This window comes from Hyla sarda, chromosome 6 (assembly GCF_029499605.1).
Source record: "Hyla sarda isolate aHylSar1 chromosome 6, aHylSar1.hap1, whole genome shotgun sequence".
Lineage (NCBI taxonomy): Eukaryota > Metazoa > Chordata > Amphibia > Anura > Hylidae > Hyla > Hyla sarda.
In genome coordinates, this window is record NC_079194.1 from 131,680,140 (window position 1) to 131,702,484 (window position 22,345).

Genomic DNA, 22,345 nt, shown 5'->3' on the forward strand with positions numbered 1-22,345 from the left:
AGGCAGGTAGGGACCCTCCCACTGTCCTGTAAGCTGTTCGGGATGCCGCGATTTCGCCGTGGCTACCCCGAACAGCCCACTGAGTTAACCGGCAGTTTTTACTTTCACTTTTAGCCGCGTGGCTCAGCTCTGAGCACGCGGCTAAAGGGTTAATAGCGCGCGGCGCCGCGATCGGCGCTGCACGCTATTAACGGCGGGTCCCGGCTTCACTATGACGCCGGGCCCGCCGTGATATGATGCGGGGTTACCGTGTAACCCCGCGTTATATCACGGGAGCAGGACCAAGGACGTACCGGTACGTCCTTGGTCCTTAAGGGGTTAAAGGCTAGAAAAAAAAAAAGGGCCTAACGGCCGTTTACAGGGGTACTCCGCTGCTCAGCGTTTGGAACAAACTGTTACGAACGCTGGAGCCGGCGCTGGAAGCTCGTGATGTCATAGCCCCCTCACATAGACTTGCATTGAGGGGGCGGGGTGTGACGTCACAAGCTTCCTGCTCCAGTGTTCGGAACAGTTTGTTCCAAACACTGAGCAGCGGAGTACTCCTTTAAGGACGGGGCACAATGGCAGAAACGTACGACAGATGCACTTTACACAATTTTCATTTTCTCAAGTGAGAACCCCGCCTATCTATAGTGCCCAAGTGGTAATGCCATTTCTTACTGGGACTCACAGGCAATATCTTCTCTCATCAGCGTCATCCTCTTGTATTTCATTTTCCATCTAGCTCGGACCGCTGTGCCGATTCCTTCCAGACGTTTCTGCAGAATTGGTAGGGAAACATTTTAGGCGCAGCAATTACCCAGCACTGTATGCCAGTTATAGGAAAATCTATCTATAATAGCTGAGCTATGATAAGCAGATATGCCATTCAGGAGCATGAAAAAGCTAAGTGAGAAATTGTCATCTAATTTTTCTGGGCTCCTGAATGGCATATCTGCTTATTATAGTTCAACTATTATAGACAGCCTTGACTATATGTTATAGGCAAATCTGAATATAATAGCTGAGCTATTATAAGCAGATATGCCATTCACGAACCCAGAAAAGCTAGGTGACAATGTCTCACCTAGCTTTTTCATACTCCTGAGTGGCATATCTTCTTATAATAGCTAAGCTACTATAAGCAGAAATGCCATGCAGGAGCATTGAAAAGCTAGATGAGACATTGTCACCTAGCTTTTCTGTGCACCTGAATGGCAAGTCAGTTCATGCCTGGTGGACTAGTGATACCTTTGGGGGAAACTCCAGAGGCAGAGAGGAATGTGCGCCGGCGGTGGGACCTCAGGCAGGTGGCAGCTACAGCACACAGTAGTTTTTTAAACTTGGTGGGCACTGGCTGAATGGGGGGGAGGAGTCTCATACTCTACCCTGATGTCATGTGGGGCACGCAGGTCAGTAGGTCACGCAGCCACGTCACCACCAGGGCCGTAGGTAAGCCTGGGGGCCGGCCTGGGACATCGCAGGACCAGCCCTTTTTTACTGTTAACCAGAGGTGGCTCTAGAATTTGTGAGGCCTTAGGCGTAACATGAGGCCCCTGCATCATTTTCTGCAGACGTCACATAATGATCCGATCGGCTGTGAGATGGCAAATTCTGTCTAGTACATCGAGACCACAATCACCAATAACACCAGTATACAAGGAGGGCAAAATTGGAAAAAAAAATACCATTTAGCAACTTTTGGGGTGCGTCCGTTTCTATGCAGTGAACTTTTCGGTAAAAAGACTCAATCTTTATTCTGTAGGTCCATACGATTAAAATGATACCCATTTATATAGGTTATTTCTATTTAACTACTTTAAAAAAAATTCTTGTTGTACAAAAATGAGTTTGCTTTTTAGTGTCTCTTCTCACCCCTATAACCCCTTTATTTTTCCGCATACGGGGCTATATGAGGGCCCATTTTTTTGTGCTGTGATCTGAAGTTTTTATCAGGACGTTTTTTTTTTTTATGACACCTTTTGACCGAGTTTTATTTTGCGACGAAAAATAAGGACTTTTGGACATTGATATTTTTTTCACACTTTTGCATTTCACTGTGTATCTCAATTAACATTATATTATACTAGTTCAGACATTTGCACACATGGTGATACCACATATGTTTATAGTGTTTTTTTTTTTTTACATTATTTCATTTAAAAAATGAGAAAAGGGGGCAATTCAAACTTTTATTAGGGAAGGTGTTAAAAAAAAAGTAAATACATGTGATTTATTTTTACACTTTTTTAGTCCCCATGTATAGGCCGGACAGTATAAGCCAGCGAGAACAGGGACATAATACTGCAGGGCTATATACATCGACTGTGCTGTACCCACTGCCCTGATTACTATTATATACATGTGTGTGTATATATATATATATATATATATATGCATATGTTTATATGCATATATATATATAGCAGCCAGAGCAGAGGGTACAGTACAGGGCAGCTGATGTACATAGCCCCGCAGTATTAGGTCCCTGTATACCAATGACTGTGCTGTGTCATCTGAACTGGCATATACTATATATTTTATATATGTAATATGGGCCAGGCAGGGCAGAGAACACAGCACAGTCATTGATATACAGTGACATAATACTGCTGGGATATATACATCAGCTGTGCTGTTCCCACTGCCCTGGCCACTATATACATGCATGTATATATGCATATGTATAGCAGCCAGGGCAGAGGGAACAGCACAGCTGATGTATATAGCCCAGCAGTATTATGTCACTGTATATCAGTGTTTCCCAACCAGGGTGCCTCCAGCTGTTGCAAAACTACAACTACGGCAAACTGGTAATTGTAGTTTTGCAACAGCTGGAGGAACCCTGGTTGGGAAACACTGCTGTATATCAATGACTGTGCTGTGTTCTCTGGCTGGCCCATACAGCATATGCTTCTATATATAAATATATATAGGGCAGAGGGCACAGCACAGTCACTGGTATACAGTTAGTGTCTGAATGCAGCCTGAGCCAGGCCCGGCCACTGGGACTTTTCTACAGAGATTGTCACCTTCTGACCTTCTTTCTCGCACTGATGGCTGCCTCTGCCGGTGGGAGACAGACTGGACGGAGCTCTTCTCACATGGAGTGAAGATACCGCAGAGGCTGTACAGCTGTGAGGCAGTGTCTCTCTCTACCGTCTTTCTTCAGCTCTGCGGTGAGAGGCTGGGGGAGGGGTCGGGCTGGCAGGGACTAATGAACTGCAATGTCTTTGGCACATGACCAGCCCCATCAGCCCTCTCTTAAAGGGACAGCAGGGACTAGTCGGAAGCAGCGCTGGAGCCCAAAGGAAGTGTTTTATTTTTAAACTTCACTCCCTGCGGTCGAGGCCGGAGAGTAGGGAGTTGCGCCGGTCGGTTTGTGCGGGCCGCTGGGCCTATTTTAATGCAGAGGCCTGGAGCTGCCGCTCCATCCGCCCCTACGTTAATCCGGCCCTGCCTATTCTATATATATTTGCAATATCATTGTGTGGTTCTGCATACATATGTCTCAGATGAGTGGTCCCTCCCCCGTTTTATTTCCTCCCATAGAACCCTCGGCACTAACGTCTTTCCATGTGCTGTGTTGAATCCATGCTGGCTTAACATTATGGTATAACCCCGAATCTGTGGTATTGTCTCCACGTTATCGACACAGTGCATGGAATAAGATTTTATCACTTTTAGCAGTGATTAGGATGTTTTGTTTTTTCTTTTCATATAATTGTATATGCCAGACATAACTGAGGTTATGGTCTTGTACAGTTGATTATCACTGACGATGTGGGTTCTATCCTGTTCTTTGCATTTGGTAGATTAGAACACATAAGGAGATGTATTGTATTCTTACATGTTGGTGCTGGTACATATTGGATTCAGTTATTTATATTTATTCTGTGCCATCACATTTCTCTTTGTTTCAGACATGATATTCTGTTTTGTATTTTTTTGTTTCTTGTATATATATATTTTTTGGTCTGTGATTTATACCTATTACTGTGTTCATCTTATCCAATGTGAATATGATTGTAAATCTGCCTCTTTGGTGTGGGGATGCACCGCCCTAGTCCACCTGGTGTTGGGGGGGGGGGGGGGGGGCTGGGCGGACCAGGCGGACCACTATAAGAGGCAGAGAGATCTTAACATACTTTAGTACGACTAAGGCGACGAAGGTCCCTGAAACGCGTCACTTGATCCCTGCTGCTGTTTGCTGTGTGATTTTACAACAAACCATCTTTGCATTGTGCTTGCAGTGCTGGACAATCCTTTTCCACTAATCAAAGTACCCACATAACAGTGAAAGACACTTTATCACAGCCACAATGTCCACATAACAGTGACAGCCTAATAATGTACCACCCTTTGTGTCTCCAGAAAAGTGGCATCCACAAGACACAAATAAAGCTGTGCCAGGTGTTTCATAATGAGGACCAGAAAATATACACCTTTTCAATTACCTGCCATATGCCCCTTTTCTTACCTGCATTATTGGTATAGGAAGGTTTTGTGCTACTGCCTGCACAATAGCATGGGCATACATCAAGAGCTTTAGACCAGGGGCGTAGCTACAGTATAGGAAATACAGAGGTAGCAGCCGCACTGGGGCCCTGGTGCCTAAGGGGGCCCCAAAGCACATCTGCCCCATATGAGATCAGTATTTTAATTGGTACATGGGGCCCTATTGCAGATTTTGCATCAGGGCTCAGAAGCTACAAGTTACACCTCTGTTTTAAGAATATTGCGTAAGAGAGAGTGTGTGTGTGTGTGTGTGTGTGTGTGTGTGTGTGTGTGTGTGTGTCTGTCTGTCTGTGTGTGTGTGTTCTCCTGCCACTGTCTATCTGTCAGCATCTGTAGTAAAAATATATTATTATTTCAAATTTTTAGATGGAATTAAGCCACCTCAGGATTTGGACATTGCTGTTAATGTACCAGGTCAGGTTGTTCTGACCTGGCAACACATTGTACCCCCAAAGAACAAAAGTATAACATACACAGTGAAACTCTCCACTCCAGGACATAAACAAGAAATCAAGGTAAGATTTATACCTTCTAAACAAATGTAATTACATACCAGAAGATGCCCAGGATATACCAGCATAGTCCATATCACTATATACAAGAAGATATATAACTTATACCAGCTGTACAGGGTGGGCCATTTAAACGGATACACCTTAATAAAATGGGAATGGTTGGTGATATTAACTTCCTGTTTGTGGCACATTAGTATATGTGAGGGGGGAACATTTTCAAGATGGGTGGTGACCATGGCGGCCATTGTGAAGTTGGCCATTTTGAATCCAACTTTTGTTTTTTCAATAGGAAGAGGGTCATGTGACACATCAAACGTATTGGGAATTTCACAAGTAATAAACATAACTTTATTCTTTCATGAGTTATTTACATGTTTCTGACCACTTATAAAATGTGTTCAATGTGCTGCCCATTGTGTTGGATTGTCAATGCAACCCTCTTCTCCCACTCTTCACACACTGATAGCAACACTGCAGGAGAAATGCTAGCATGAGTAGACACTAGGGCTTCACAATCCCTAAGATCAAAAGAGGAATTTATAAATGTAAATTGAAGATTTACGGTAGCTAGTGCTACCATAACAACATTTTTATTCCCAGACCCAGGCCCAGCAGCATCAGTAAACCATATATTGCCTGAATGACACAGCCTGGAGTTGGCTGAAGCATGAGGAGACCATATAGTGTCTGAATGGCACAGCCTGGAGTTGGCAGCAGCATGAGTAGACACCAGGGCTTCACAATACCTAAGAAAAAAAGATGGATTTTGAAATTTAAATTGAAGATTTAGGGTAGCTAGTGCTACCATAAAAAAAATGTTTAGGCCTAGACCCAGGCCCAGCAGCATCAGTACACCATATATTTGCTGAATGACACAGCCTGGAGTTAGCTGAAGCATGACAAACCATATAGTGTCTGAATGGCACAGCCTGGAGTTGGCAGAAGCATGAGGAGACCATTGAAATTTATAATTTTTAAATTTAAATTGAGGGTTTTGAAATGTAACTTTTAACTCCCAAGTTTTAGTGTCCCGGGTCCCAGCGTGTGGGTACAAAGGACCAAATCTAACAATTAGTCTCATGTCACATGGCAGCACAATGACAGAGCCTGGAGGTGGCATCAGTAGGAGGAGACCATATAGTGGCTGAATGGCACAGCTTGGAGTTGGCTGAAGCATGAGAAGATACCATATAGTGGCTGAATGAGACAGCCTGGAGGTGGCATCCATATGAGGAGACCATATAGTGGCTGAATGACTGCCTGGAGTGTTTGGCAGCATGGGGAGACCATATAGTGTCTGAATGGCACAGCCTGGAGTTGGCGGCAGATGAGGAGGCAATAGGGCCTCACAATCTCTAAAAATAAAAGATGGATTTTGAAATTTCCATTGAAGATGTATGGTACCTAGTGCTACCATAAACATATACAGGTAATGTTTTAGGCCCAGCAGCATCACTAAACCATGTAGTTGCTGAATGACACAGACTGGAGCTGGCTGAAGCATCAGTAAACCATATATTGGATGAATGGCACCGCCTGGAGGTGGCTGAAGCATGAGGAGACCATATAGCGGCTGAATGACACAGCCTGGAGTTGACTGAAGCATGAGAAGAGACTATATAGTGTCTTAATGACACAGCCTGGAGATGGCAGCAGTAGCATCAGGAGTCCTGAAAGTGACCCGGTGAAAGAGTGGTGCGGTGGGTGGCAGTACCCGGTGACAAAGGTGGGTGAAAAAAGGTCTGATGCGGAGGAATGTTTGTAACTGGGGAGCAGCGCCCTAAATCTGTTTAGCACTATCCATATTTAACCCCTTCACGACGAGCGACGTACATGTACGGCGCCGCGAAGTGTCACTTGGCGCGCTGCGACGTACATGTAGGTCGCGGGGTTCCGGGAGCGCCGCGTCACCGGTAGCGGTGATCGGACCGGGATGACTGCTGTTATCTAACAGCAGGCATCCCGGCAGATCGCCGAGGGGGGTCCTGAGACCCCCCCCATGACCGCGATGCGCGCAAATCGCAGGTCAATTCAGACCGGCGATCTGCGCGATTCCGGGTCATACGGGTCACTGGTGACCCGGAAAATAAGAGGGATCGGGGGTGTCCGAGACACCCTCGATCCCCCTAAAGGGATAGGAGTTTGGTGGCAGGGGTGCCACCCCTCCTATCCCTGCTATTGGTCGGCCGAGCGACCGACCGATAGCAGACCGGGGGAGGGGGGGGTTAAAGTTCGGTTCCCCCGCTTTGCCCACCTGTCGGTGTCCAGGCAAAACGGGAGAACCGTCCAGGGAAGGTCAGCGCCGAAGGTCCCTACCTGGATCCCGGATCCCCGTTCGCGATCCCCCCCCCACGTGTGGCGGCGGCGGCGGCAGCAATACTTCCGGGTGCTGCTAGGTGAGTTGTTGCCTAGCAACATCCGGAGGGCCACAGTTTACAGTGGTCTCCAAAACGTGGCCCTCCAGATGTTGCAAAACTACAACTCCCAGCATGCCCAGACAGCTATTTGCTGTGTGGGCATGCTGGGACTTGTAGTTTTGCAATATTTAGAGGGGTTCAGGTTGTAGATCACTAAGTGGTCTCAAACTGTAGCCCTCCAGATGTTGCAAAACTACAACTCTCAGCATGCTCAGACAGCAGTTTGCTGTCTGGGCATGCTGCGAGTTGTAGTTTTGCAACATCTGGAGGGCCACAGTTTTGAGACCACTGGACAGTGAACCCCTCTAAATCTTGCAAAACTACAACTCCCAGCATTCAGGAACAGCATAAGGCTGTCTTGGCATGCTGGGAGTTGTACTTGCGTGCCTCCAGCCATTGCATAACTACATCTCCCAGCATGCCCTTCCGCAATCAGTACATGCTGGGAGTTGTAGTTTTGCAACAGCTGGAGGCACACTGGTTGGAAAATACTGAGTTAGGTCATAGAACCTAACTCAAGGTTTTCCAGCCAGTGCGCCTCCAGCTGTTGCAAAACTACAACTCCCAGCATGCATGGTCTGTCAGTGCATGCTGGGAGTTGTAGTTTTGACCCCCCTCCCGTGTGAATGTACAGGCTACATTCACACTGGCGGCAGATTACAGTGAGTTCCCCGCTACAAATTTGAGCTGCGGGAAATTTTTCGCCGCAGCTCAAACTCCTAGAGGGAGACTCAGTGTAATCCGCCGCCAGTGTGAATGTAACCTAAAAACACTACACTAACATAAAAGAGTAAAACACTACATATACAAACGTACACTGCCCCCCCCCCCCCCACCACCCCCCTTCCCCAATAACAATGAAAAACGTATTGTATGGCTTTCTAAGATGGAGCCTCCAGCTGTTGCAAAACAAAAACTCCCAGCATTTCTGGACAGCAATTGACTGTCCAAGCATGCTGGGAGTTTAGCAACAGCTGGAGGCACCCTGTTTGGGAATCACTGGCATAGAATACCCCTATGTCCACCCCTATGCAAGTCCCTAATTCAGGCCTCAAATGCGCATGGTGCTCTCACTTTGGAGCCCTGTCGTATTTCAAGGCAACAGTTTAGGGCCACATATGGGGTATCGCCGTACTCGGGAGAAATTGCCTAACAAATTTTGGGGGGCTTTTTCACCTTTTACCCCTTATGACAAGGAACAGTTGGGGTCTACACCAGCATGTTAGTGTAAAAAAATAATTTTTACACTAACATGCTGGTGTTGCCCTATACTTTTCATTTTCACAAGAGGTAAAAGGGAAAAACGCCCCCCAAAATTTGTAATGCAATTTCTCCCGAGTACGGAGATACCCTATATGTGGGCGCAAAGTGCCCTGGGGGCGCACAACAAGGCCCAGAAGGGAGAGTGCGCCATGTACATTTGAGGTGATTTGCACAGGGGTGGCTGATTGTTACAGCGGTTCTGACAAACGCAAAAAAAAAAAAACACACCCACATGTGACCCCATTTTGGAAACTACACCCCTCACGGAATGTAATAAGGGGTGCAGCGAGAATTTACACCCCACAGGTGTCTGACGGATCTTTGGAACAGTGGTCCGTGAAAATGAAAAATTTTGCACAGCCCACTGTTCCAAAGATCTGTCAGGCACCAGTGGGGGGGGGGTGGGGGTAAATGCTCACTGTACCCCTCCTTACATTCTGTGAGGGGTCTAGTTTCCAAAAATGGTATGCCATGTGGGGGTTATTTTGCCACCATAGGGGCTTCCTAAATGCGACATGCCCCCCGAGCAAAATTTGCTCTCAAAAAGCCAAATATGACTCCTTCTCTTCTGAGCATTGTAGTTCGTCCGCAGTGCACTTCAGGTCCACTTATGGGGTACCTCCATACTCAGAAGAGATGGGGTTACAAATTTTGGGGGGTCTTTTCTGCTTTCAACCCTTTAAAAAATGTTAAATTTTGGGGAAAACCAACATTTTAGTGAAAATGTTTTTTTTTTTTTTTTTACATATGCAAAAGTCGTGAAACACCTGTGGGGTATTAAGGCTCACTTTATTCCTTGTTATGTTCCTCAAGGGGTCTAGTTTCCAAAATGGTATGCCATATGTTTTTTTTTTTTGCTGTTCTGGCACCATAGGGGCTTCCTAAATGCGACATGCCCCCCAAAAACCATTTCAGAAAAACGTACTCTCTAAAATCCCCTTGTCGCTCCTTCGCTTCTGAGCCCTCTACTGCGCCCGCCGAACACTTTACATAGACATATGAGGTGTGTCCTTACTCAAGAGAAATTGGGCTACAAATATAAGTATACATTTTCTCCTTTTACCCCTTGTAAAAATTCAAAAATTGGGTCTACAAGAACATGCGAGTGTAAAAAATGAAGATTTTGAATTTTCTCCTTCACTTTGCTGCTTTTCCTGTGAAACACCTAAAGGGTTAAAACATTTACTGAATGTCATTTTGAATACTTTGGGGGGTGCAGTTTTTAATGGGGTCATTTATGGGGTATTTCTAATATGAAGACCCTTCAAATCCACTTCAAACCTGAACTGGTCCCTGAAAAATTGCGAGTTTGAAAATTTTGTGAAAAATTGGAAAATTGCTGCTGAACTTTGAAGCCCTCTGGTGTCTTCCAAAAGTAAAAACTCGTCAATTTTATGATGCAATCATAAAGTAGACATATTGTATATGTGAATCCAAAAAAAAAAATTATTTGGAATATCCATTTTCCTTACAAGCAGAGAGCTTCAAAGTTAGAAAAATGCTAAATTTTACATTTTTTCTTCAAATTTTGGGATTTTTCACCAAGAAAGGATGCAAGTTTCCACAAAAATTTACCACTATGTTAAAGTAGAATATGTCACGAAAAAACAATCTCAGAATCAGAATGATAACTAAAAGCATTCCAGAGTTATTAATGTTTAAAGTGACAGTGGTCAGATTTGCAAAAAAGGGCTTCGTCCTAGAGGTGAAAATGGGCTCAGTCCTTAAGGGGTTAAACTTGCAGAAAAGCAAGGAGTCAGCTCACCATGTGTTGCAATCAATTTCTTAGTCCTGGAGGTTCATTTCAAGGAAGCACGGAAATAGGAATGGGCTGGGTCCCAAGCAATTAATCATAGAAGAAAATGGTATAATCTAATACTTCTATGTTTTATTTAATCCATTAAAAATAAACAAAAAGTGCAAGCTAAAAGCCAAATGAAACTCCGACGTGTTTCGGTTTACAGAAAAACCTTAATCATAGCGATATTCAAGAGAGGAGAATGCTGCTATATATATACCTGCTCAAGAAAAGTAAAAGTGAATAAGGTCCACCTATTAGGAGGCGTGACTAAACCTTGTGCATTATGCTGAGGAATTACGAGTATACGAGCAGGTGTATAGAAAAGCATGTTAATAGCATTTGCTAAAAATAGACATTAATTCAAAAACATTTTTGAAAAAGTGCAAAAGGTGGTAGGTATTCTTAGAAAACAACTCAATAAATATGAGAGGTCATTTCTATAGTTCAGTTCTCATGGGAACTTGATGTCCAGATGGAGGATTCAAAACGCCTCCTGTCTGAACACCAGTTTACGCCAGTCGCCGCCTTGTCTACGCGGTTTGACCCTCTTGATTCCTTGGACCTTTAAGCTAGATATATCTCCACCATTTTGTTCCAAGAAATGTTTGGTAAGTCCCGATACAGAACGTTGAGGGGTTAGCATTTGGTTTCGGAAGGCAAGATGTTCGGCGATTCTCGTTTTAAGTTTTCTGGTTGTACAGACGATATATTGTAAGTTGCAGAGGGTACAGGTAGCTAGGTAAATAACATGTGTAGTGTGACAATTGATATGCAATTTGATATTATATCTGATGCCGGTGGAGGAGTATATGAATTTGTTTAGAGTTGCTTATAAATTTACATAAGTTGCAACGTGTGTGGCCACAGCTATACGATCCTGTACAATTGAGCCAATTTTGTTTTTCGTTTGGTTCTTTACGGAGGTCACTCGGAGATAGTTGGTTATACAATGATTTTCCCCTCCAGGGGACAACTCTGACCCCTGCATGTAATATTTTAGATAACATTTAATTATGATGAAGGATAGGTAAGTTCTTTAAAACAATCTGTTTTATGTTATCAAAGTCCGTACTGTATGTTGTACTGAAGGTGAGGGGATCGGAAAATGATTTGCTTTTTTGTTGTGATGAATATTATTTATCTTTGAGGTAATGACCCTGTGGTTTAGAATTGACAATATTGATGGCTCTTTGGATGTCAATTTCTGTATAACCTCTCAATTTCAAACAGTTGGAAATGTCAGTACAGGTTCTGTTATATTCATTGTCTTCAGAGCATGCTCTTCTTGTCCGTATAAATTCCCCTATGGGCAAGTTCTTAATGACATGCCGTGGGTGACAACTCTCAGGATGTAATAAACTGTTACCTGTGGTTTGTTTGCGGTACAGTTCAGTTTCAATTTTGTTTGTAAGTTACTGGTTAGTGTAATATCCCAAAAATTAGTACTGAGGTTGTCACATTGGGTGGTAAAGCGTAAATTTTACTGATTAAGGTTGAGGAACTCATGAAATTGTTGTGCCTGTTCTTCTGTACCTAACTACACTAGGAGGAGGTCGTCCAAGTATCTCCCATACCATCCAATCAGATGGAAAAAAGGATCGGCGGTATTGAAGAGGCTGACCTCCTCCCAGTGGGCCACATAGAGTTTCGCCAGCGATGGGGAGAATTTCGCTCCCATAGGGCATCCGGTTATCTGAAAATAATATTGGGAGTTAAAACGGAAAAAATTATGTACCAGCAAAAAAGATATAACATCTAATATGAATTGTTTAAAGGGGTTATCCAGGAAAAAACTTTTTTTTATATATCAACTGGTTCCAGAAAGTTAAACAGATTTGTAAATTAATTCGGGTAGAAAAACAGACATGGTGCACATCTACAATCTTGTATAACGATCTGATTGCTTCTCAGCATAATATCAAAAACTAACAGGTTGTTAGTATACATTTTTGATCAAAAAGTACAAGCCCACTCGCCACGTCAAGGCCACCTATCCAGAGTGGGTCCCTAACGTCCCTAGCATATAATGGCGCAGCACCGGGCGGCGACCACCACCGCCGCGACACCAATGCCCACAGGGGGGGGGGGGGGGAACGACCCACTGGCAGAGCGGCCCCAATGCCACTCAAACCTACATAAGGGCCATTTCATTCCTAGCAGCCTCCCAGTCTGACTGGGAGAGCATGGTAAGTGAGCCATTACACCTTGTTCACACTGGTGTGGTGCTGGGCGGCGTCCGTTGCTGCCGTGGCGCTGTGTCTGCGGGCGGGTGCGGCCCATAGACTGGTTTGAGTGGCATTGGGGCCGCTCTGCCAGTGGGTCGTTCCCCCTGTGGGCACTGGTGTCGCGGCGGTGGTGGTCGCCGCCCAGTGCTACGCCATTTTATGCTAGGGACGCTAGGGACCCACTCTGAATAGGTGGCCTTGATGTGGCGAGTGGGCTTGTACTTTTTGATCAAAAATGTATACTAACAACCTGTTAGTTTTTGATATTATGCTGAGAAGCAATCAGATCATTATACAAGATTGTAGATGTGCGCCATGTCTGTTTTCTACCTGAATTCACAGATTTGTAAATTACTTCTATTAAAAACATCTTAATCCTTTCAGTACTTATGAGCTTCTGAAGTTAAGGTTGTTCTTTTCTGTCTAAGTGCTCTCTGATGACACGTGTCTCGGGAACCGCCCAGTTTAGAAGGGTTTGCTATGGGGATTTGCTTCTAAACTGGGCGGTTCCGGAGACACGTGTCAGCAGAGAGCACTTAGACAGAAAAGAACAACCTTAACTTCAGAAGTTCATAAGTACTGAAAGGATTAAGATTTTTTTAATAGAAGTCATTTACAAATCTGTTTAACTTTCTGGAGCCAGTTGATATAAAAAAAAAGTTTTTGTTCCTGGATAACCCCTTTAAGTTCGGTACTATAATTGCTATATTTATCAAGATGATATGCTACCGTTGTAATGGCAAAACTATGGGGAATACATGTGTATAATGCTACACAATATCAGCAGATAACCATATTGCGTTTTTTGACCATGAAATATTTTTAATTGTTTGTAGTAATGATTATGTGTCTTGAATATAACCTGGATTTTTTGCGGCGAATCGCTATTAAAAAAGGCTATTTCTAGCCTACATACAGCCTCTATAGGGGTATAGAACACTTTTCTGTGTTCTAAAATGCATATGGAGTGTGCTGGGTTAGTGAAATAATACTGTTATTCAGAATAACATGCAATTACCAGCCTCACTTTTAGAATCACTGCCGCACAGCAGCACAATTACAGAGCCTGGTGGTGGCATCAGTGTCAGGAGACCATATAGTGACTGAATGACACAGCGTGGAGGTGTTGGTAGCATGAGGACACCATATACTGGCTGAATGGCACAGCGTGGATGTGTTGGCAGCATGAGGACACCATATAGTGGCTGAATGACACAGCATGGATGAAGCTGAAGCATGAGGACACCATATAGTGGCTGAATGACACAGCATGGACAGGTTGTCAGCATGAGATCATATAGTGGCTGAATGATACAGCATGGAGGTGTTGGCAGCATGAGGAGACCATATAGTGGATGAATGACACAGCGTGGATGTGTTGGCAGCATGAGGAGGCCATATAGTGGCTGAATGATACAGCATGGAGGTGTTGGCAGCATGAGGAGACCATATAGTGGATGAATGGCACAGCCCGGAGTTGCCAGCAGCACGAGTAGGCACTAGGCCTTCACAATCCCTAAGTTTAAAAGATGAATTAAGAAATTTAAACCGAAGATTTTGGATAGCGGGTGCTACCTATGAGAAAATTTGAAATTCCCAGACTCAGGCCCAACAGCGGCTTCAGTAACCCATATATTGCCTGAATGTCAGTCTGGAGTTGGCTGATTCACGAGTACACAGCAGGGCTTCACAATCCCCCCCAAAAAACACAACCTTTTTTGAAATTTTTTAAAAAGATTTTGGCTACCTATGAGAAAATTTGAAATTCCCAGACCCAGGCCCAGCAGCGGCATCAGTAAACCATATATTGGCTGAATGACATAGCCTGGAGTTGGCTGATTCATGAGTACACAATAGGGCTTCACAATCCCCCCCAAAAAACACAACCTTTTTGCAAAATTTTTGAAAAAGATTTTGGATAGCGGGTGCTACCTATGAGAAAATTTGAAATTCCCAGGCCCAAGCCCAGCAGCATCATCAGTAAACCATATATTGCCTGAATGACACAGCCTGGAGTTGGCTGATGCATGAGTATGCACCAAAGCTTCACAATCCCTACGAAAAAAAGAAAAATTTTTTACAAAAATTTAAGACAGCGGGTGCTACCTATATATTAACTGAATGACGCAGCCTGGAGTGGCCTGAAGCATGAGGAGACCATTGAAATGTCAATTTTTTATTTTTTTTTAATTTAGATTAAAATTTGTGTCCCGGACCTCGCCGTGTGGGTACAAAGGATGTAATGTCACAAGCACCCACAGGGCTCATGTGGCAGTGAGATGTAGGCGCAATGTCTCCATTGCCCTGACCGGCCATTTTTTGTTTTTGTACCTTTGTTTAAGAACAAGCGCATATCCAAGAGTCCAGAAGACTCTATAATGCAGGACCAAAAGACATTCTTCTCTAAAGTAATTTTTTCTGAAATAAAGAAACAGAGTTCATCCCTCTCCGTATTATTTTTGGAAATGTAAATTAAAAAAAATCATACACAACAAGCATTCCATGGTGTAATGGTTAGTACTCTGGAAAATTCAAGTTTATTACCAAAAATAGTATCAGAAACTTTTGAAAAAAACAGTACCCAAGAGGGTTTAATAACCCAATACATTGCACCATAAATGTTGAAATTTAAATTAAGCATGTATGTATCTATTTCAAAAATCCTAAAATTGAAGGGCCAAGCCCAGAAGCATCATGAAGGCAAGTAGTTCCTGAAAGACACAGGAGCAGTCAGGAGTAGGCATCAGCAGTACCCAAGAGGCTTTCATAACCCCTTACATTGCACCATCAATCGTGAGATCAAACAATAACAGGTGTGTTATTCCCTCAGATGTCCGGGGCTGCACGCACGCTACACTGAACGGACCAACCTGTGTGTATCCTTCAAGCGACAAGTGCGGGTAACCTGCTGAACCATGTTCGTTATAGGGATTGCAATTATTTGCCATGAAAGAAGAATTCCAACTAGGTGCGGGTCATAAGCTCGTGTTCATTAAGTCCCTGACCTTTGTACACACCGCCTGTCTCTACTACCGATTGGATGGTTTAGTGAGTTCCTCGGATCGGCCCCAGCGGGGTAGACCACGGCCCTGACAGAACGCTGAGAATTTAAAGATCATTGTTGAAATTTGCATTAAGCATGTATTTAGCTACTGCTAAACATCCAAAAATTAAAGGCCCAAGGCACCAAGCATCAGTGAGGCAAGAAGTTCCTGAAAGACACAGGATGAGTCAGGAGCAAGCATTCGCTGTACCCAACAGGGTTTCATAACCCCCTTACATATAAAGATCAATGTTGAAATTTGCATTAACCATATATCTAGCTACTGCTAAACATCCAAAAATTTAAGACCTGAGGCATCAGGGAGGCAAGTAGTTCCGGAAAGACACAGAATGAGTCAGGAGCAGTCATTCGCAGTACCCAAGAGGGTTTCATAACCCCTTACAGTTAAAGATCAATGTTGAAATTTGCATTAAGCATATATTTAGCTACTGCTAAACATCCAAAAATTAAAGGCCCAAGGCACCAAGCATCAGTGAGGCAAGAAGATCCTGAAAGACACAGAATGAGTATGGAGCAGGCATTCGCAATACCCAAGAGGGTTTCATAACCCTTTCACTGAAGATCAATGTTGAAATTTGCATTAAGCATGTATTTAGCTACTGCTAAACATCCAAAAATGAAAGGCCCAAGGCCCCAAGCATCAGTGAGGCAAGTAGTTCCTGAAAGACACAGAATGAGTATGGAGCAGGCATTCGCAATACCCAATAGGGTTTCATAACCCCTTACATTTAAAGATCAATGTTGACATTTGCATTAAGCATGTATTTAGCTACTGCTAAACTTAAAAAAATTATAGGCCCAAGGCCAGAAGCATCCGTTTCCCCCATATTAGGAGCATAGTTGTCCCCCAGATTAGGCAGCATAGATGTCCCCCAGATTAGGAGCATACTTGTCCCCCAGATTAGGCAGCATAGATGTCCCCCAGATTAGGCAACATAGTTGTCCCCCAGTCTGTGCGGGCCGGTCAGAGCCAATCAAAGGACCGTATATGGCAAGCGGGCAATACAATGCCCAGGTCTTCCCCAGAGGATTTCATAACCAACCATAATTAAGAAATTTTTGTTGTAGGAGCATGGTCAATCTACTCCGAGCCATCTGGCATTGGTGGCTGGAAATTCTGGCTGATCCATCCCTGATTCATCTTGACAAACATCAGTCTCTCCACATTTTTAGTGGACAGACGAGTTCGCCTTGGGGTGACTATGGCCCCGGCCGCACTAAACACCCGCTCTGATGGCACACTACTGGCCGGGCAGGACAGCTTTTCCAGGGCAAACTCTGCTAGTTGTGGCCATAAATCAAGTTTGGCTGCCCAGAAGTCCAGCGGATCTTCAATGGGTGTTGGCATGGCCATATCAAGGTATGCCACCACCTGCTGGTTCAGGTCCTGCTCCATGTCTACCTGCTGCTGATGAGTTGCTTCACTATGCGGGTAAAGAAAGCTACTCATCAGCGATTATAGACTCAGGGTGCTGCTGATTGAGCTGGTACTGCTCCTGCCACCCCTCCCCAGCAGCCATGGCAGTGGAAGGTGAGCGCAGAGGGCCCCTGAGTCAGACCTGCGAGTGGATGGACCATGTGGCCAATAGGCATCAGTCAACTGACTGACTCTCTGTAGTAGGTCAGTTTGTCCTCCCTCTCAGTGGGTGTAAAAAAGGCCCCCATTTTGGGACGGTAGCGAGGGTCTAATAAGGTGGATATCCAGAAGTCATCCCGCTGACGAATTTTGACAATTAGGGGGTCACTACGCAAGCAACTGAGCATGCATCGTGCCATTTGCACCAGTGACTCGGAGGGACTACCTGCCTCCATCTCCACTGCATACTGCCACGGTGTGTCTGGGTCCTTTGTCTCAACTTCCTCATAACCCTCCAGCTCCTCTGGCTGCTCCTGCTCCTCCTCTCCTGTCCGAAGACTAGAATCACCGGCCATTTCATCCAACCTAAACTGTGCTCCGCTCTGCCCCTCATCATCCTCCTCCTCCAATTTAGCCCCCACAGGGCCCATGTAGCCTGGAGATGTAGGCGCAACGTCTCCATTGCCGTGACCAGCCATGGTTTCAATCATTTGTTGTAGGAAATGTAGGAGTGGAATTACGTCGTTCATGGCGTAATCCAGGCGACTCACAAATAATGTGGCTTCCTCAAAGGGCCTCAGCAAACGGCAGGTGTCACGTATGAGCTGCCACTGGTTCACATTGAAGTTACACAGGGGAGTACTCCTATCTGCTTGGATCATCAAGAAATCGGTGATGGCTTTTCTTTGTTCGTATAGTCTGTCCAACATATGGAGGGTGGAATTCCAACGTGTGGCGACGTCACAAATAAGACTATGTTATGGGATACCGTTCTGACGCTGCATCTCAAGGAAGGTGTGCTTGGCGGTGTATGAGTGGCTGAAGTGCATGCACAGTTTCCTTGCCATTTTCAGGATGTCTTGCAAATGGGGTGAAGACTTGAGGAAGCGCTTGTCAACCAGATTCAACACGTGTGCCATGCAGGGCGCATGTTTCACACTTGTTCTTCCCGTTGTCGGTCACCATGGTTCCCATTTCCAGATTTCGTGGAGTAAGCCATACTCTGATTTCTTTACGAATGAATTTTAGCAGTTCCTCCCCTGTGTGACTCCGTTCGCCAAGGCAAACCATGTGAAGAACAGCTTGACACCGCCGTGCCCTACACACATGGAACGATGAAGGGCCACCGAGATTTGGCCGTGCAGTGGAGGCCGAGGACAGGGTGGAGGATGAGGAGGTGGCGTCGCACACTGTAACAGGAGCAACTGCCTGGGAGCGAGAGCGTGGAGGAGGAAGCGGTGTGACCTGGCCAATTTGCTGTTGTGGCTGTGCAGGAACCACATTTACCCAGTGAGCCGTAAAAGACAAGTATTGTCCCTGCCCGTAGTTACAGCTCCACACGTCGGCACTGCCGTGCACTTTTGAACACACCGACAGGCTCAAGGACTGGCCCACCTTCTCTTGTACAAACTTATGCAGGGCTGGTACTGCCTTCTTCGCAAAGAAATGACGGCTTGGGACTCTCCATCTCGGCTCGGCACAAGCCATCAATTCTCTGAAAGGTGCAGAGTCCACCACTTCAAAAGGGAGGGACTGCAACCCCAGCAACTTGGACAGGTGCACATTCAACTTCTGCGCCATTGGATGAGTGGGCGCATACTGTTGTCTCTTGGACATGGCTTCGCCGATGGATTGTTGGCGGAATGGCTGACTAAAAATCAATTTTGGCCGCCGGAGCTGGTCTAAAGTGCCCGCTGTGCTATCATGTGCTGCAACCGCTTTAGAACAGTGAGCAGCGACGGCGCAGCGCCGCTGCTCACCTGTGTGTCATGAGAGGGGACCCACCGCCCTTTCATAGGGCGGCAGGTCCCCTCACACGATGGGCCCCTCTGCAGCTGAACCGGCTGCACAGGCGGTATGTCCGCCCCTGATACCCAGGTTATACCAGCATGGTCCATATCACTACATACAAGAAGATGTATAACTTATGCCAGCTGTACATATATAATTATATGCAGAAGATGTCCAGGTTATACCAGCATGGTCTATATCACTATATACAAGAAGATGTATAACTTATACCAGCTGTACATATATAATTATATACAGCACAGTACATACCCAGGTTATACCAGCATGGTCCATATCACTGTATACAAGAATATGTATAACTTACAGTAGTTGTACATATATAATTCTACACGAAAAGAGGCCCAGGATATACCAGCATGTTGTAATGTTTTTTGTATTTTACTATACAGTATACAAAAAAGATGTACAACTTATACCAGCTGTACATAAATGTTCCATATCACTATTAGAGATTAGCAAACAGCCTGTAGAACCCCCAAAATAACACCAGCCACATGGTAGAAAGGAGGAAAAAGGATCTCATGACCTAAGGGAACCCCATAATGCCTTTCAAACAGCTCTCCCAACCAATCAGGGGGCAGTATAAGGGGTGATGTCAAAGCTGTGGTGACCCAGTACTGAATACTGTACCCTGCCCATCCTGTCAGACAGATGTTGCCTTCAGTGTCCGTCTTGGGCCCACTACTCAGGACTCATTATATTGTAGTCTTATGCCATCTTGTTGTTCTAGAATTTTCCACGCTACTGTTTCTTGAAGACATGTTAGCAGAGAAGGTGCAGAGTGAATCAGGTGGCCTGTCTACCCCAATGGGAATCCTCCAAATTGCCCTGTATATAGTGTAGGGGGGGGGGGGGGGGAGTTGCCCGAAGTGCAGTGCAGACCAATCCAGTGGAGTCTGGTCTAGTCTCAGCTAGCAGTGTTAAGGTACAGTGTGGAGAAGTCAGAGAGAAGTATGAGGTGATCTGAGATGGCCTCAAGCTAATCTGAAGTCTAAACCTGCAGGCACGCAAATCCCAAGGAAAATCCCCTACGATCAGGTGAAAAGTCAAAGCCTAGCAGTAAGCACTAAACTCTGGGGTAGAAAAGCAATAGTCTTCAGTCAGTCGGTCTGCAGCACTAAAGTCAGTCACCATACAGCACAGCACAAGCAACTACAAGTCCCAGCAAGGCAATAGGCTTCCAAGGTTTACTCTGCACTTCCATTCCCTGCACCAATCTATACTGTAAAGGAATTACTGTCTCTCCTACCTCAGTAAAGACAGTTATCTGTAAGGTTGTATAGGAGTATTTATTGCCCAGCACTTGGCCCAGGAGAACCTGTCTCAACATCGGACCGTGTATAGGCCAACGGTGCCCTGGTGTCACCAAGTGTTAATTTCATGTTATTCCACAAAGCCACTATAAAAGCATATGTACATAGTAGGTGTTAGGTGAAGATCTCTGTGAGGGACACTAAGGAGTGAACAACACAGATGGGAGTAGGACCACACAGATATAATAATTGTAGTAAAGCAGCTGCGAGCATTATGCATATGTGCAAAATCTGTTTTCATTGGAAGTTAAGTGTCAGTTTTTAAGTGTCCTGCTTTGCCCCAAAATGGGGATAATTTCTCAAAGCCCTTGCATCTTCACTTCCCAGGCACAAAACCTGTTGCTACTCCCAAAAAGGTATCATTTTTGGACCATTCAGAAAGAGTCATATCTTCTTTCGATACCAATTGTGCTTATAACAATTGCAGCCACCAAAAAGGGATACATTTTGGTAATTCATTAAAAAAATTATAATCTGCTAGTTTAGTGTGTTTTTATTCAGCCTGTTAGTTACTACCGGGTACCATAGCTCAGAATTACATAGATTTCTCTCCTAGGTGACATTGTTATACAGGGCTTTTAGGGCTCTTAGACAGTGTTATACACACATTTTAGGGCTATTGGTGAACTATGGGTACAGAACTAGTTAAGTCAGAGACAGTACTTTTTGCCAGAGTACAACGAACCAGCAGAACTAAACATTTGAAAAGTTTGCTCATCTGTAATCACTAAGAGGGAGATTTATGCTTACAAAAGTCACACAAAAAGTCGCACGTGCGCCTAAGCAATTTTTATTGCAGCCTTTGTGAGTAAGCAAAAAATACCAATCTGCCCTGCCTAAGCAATTTTCAGTTTTTACTTTGCAGTGGTCCAGAATTTATCATTGCGAAAGTCGTACATAAGCAAATAAAAGTTGCAACCCCCTTCAAAAAGTCGCAAGTGTAAGCAAGGTCAGACTTGGCTTACAAACTTGCCTAGGAGAGCAATTTCAAAAAGCTGCACAAAAAGTCGCAGGTGAGAGTTTTTGTTCGACTTTTTATACTTTGATTTTCACAGGCACGGTGGGACGACCAGGTCAGAGATGTACAGTAGGGTGACAAGCTTGTTACCCGCCTGCACATCTCTTGCCCACGCAACACTACTACAACTCCCAGCATGTCCTTACTGTAAGGACATGCTGGGAATTGTAGTTGTGCGGCACAGGGGGGGAGTGTATTAGATGGCCGGGCGGATGACAAGATTGTCACCAGCCAACGCCGCATGACTACAACTCCCAGCATGTCCATACTTTAAGGGCATGCTGGTAGTTGTAGTCTTGCAACAGCTAGCGGGCTGGTGGTAGACGCAGCTGGCATTTTAACACCAGGGTGCCTCCAGCCTTTTCTAAACTACAACTCCCGTCATAGAAGTTGTAGTTTAGAAACGGGGTGTCTCCAACTGTTGCTAAACTACAACTCCCATCATGGTAGTTGTAGTTTAGCAACAGCTGGAGTCTCACTGTTCCTAAACTACAACTCCCATCATCGGAGTTGTAGTTTAGCAACAGCTGGAGTCTTACTGTTCCTAAACTACAACTCCTATCAAGGGAGTTGTAGTTTAGCAACAGTGAGACTCTAGATGTTGCTAAACTGGAGGCTCACTGTTGCTAAATTAAATTGTAGTTTAGCAACAGCTGGAGGATCCCTGTTTGGAAACACTGCTTTATGGGCGTTCTCCCTAGAGGAGAGCCCTATAAATGTACTAACATAGTTTTGTGTTTTTTTTCTTGGCATTTCAGATCCTTTTATGCAGAGGACTACTTCGGATTCGGAGGACTACAACAATAATCCACTTATTTTTTTTATATATATATTGTAGGGATCA

General features: G+C 44.8%; 1 protein-coding gene across 5 annotated transcripts in view; it reads left to right on the top strand.

Annotated features, from left to right (window-relative positions):
* Positions 1-22,345, top strand: part of IL5RA (interleukin 5 receptor subunit alpha) — a 217,032-nt gene that overhangs the window by 141,858 nt on the left and 52,829 nt on the right. For all 5 annotated transcript variants that reach the window (XM_056525034.1, XM_056525037.1, XM_056525036.1 and 2 more), the window contains one exon: positions 4,864-5,012. In XM_056525034.1, coding sequence (XP_056381009.1) covers positions 4,864-5,012 — 149 coding nt within the window. The remainder of the gene's footprint in view (positions 1-4,863; positions 5,013-22,345) is intronic.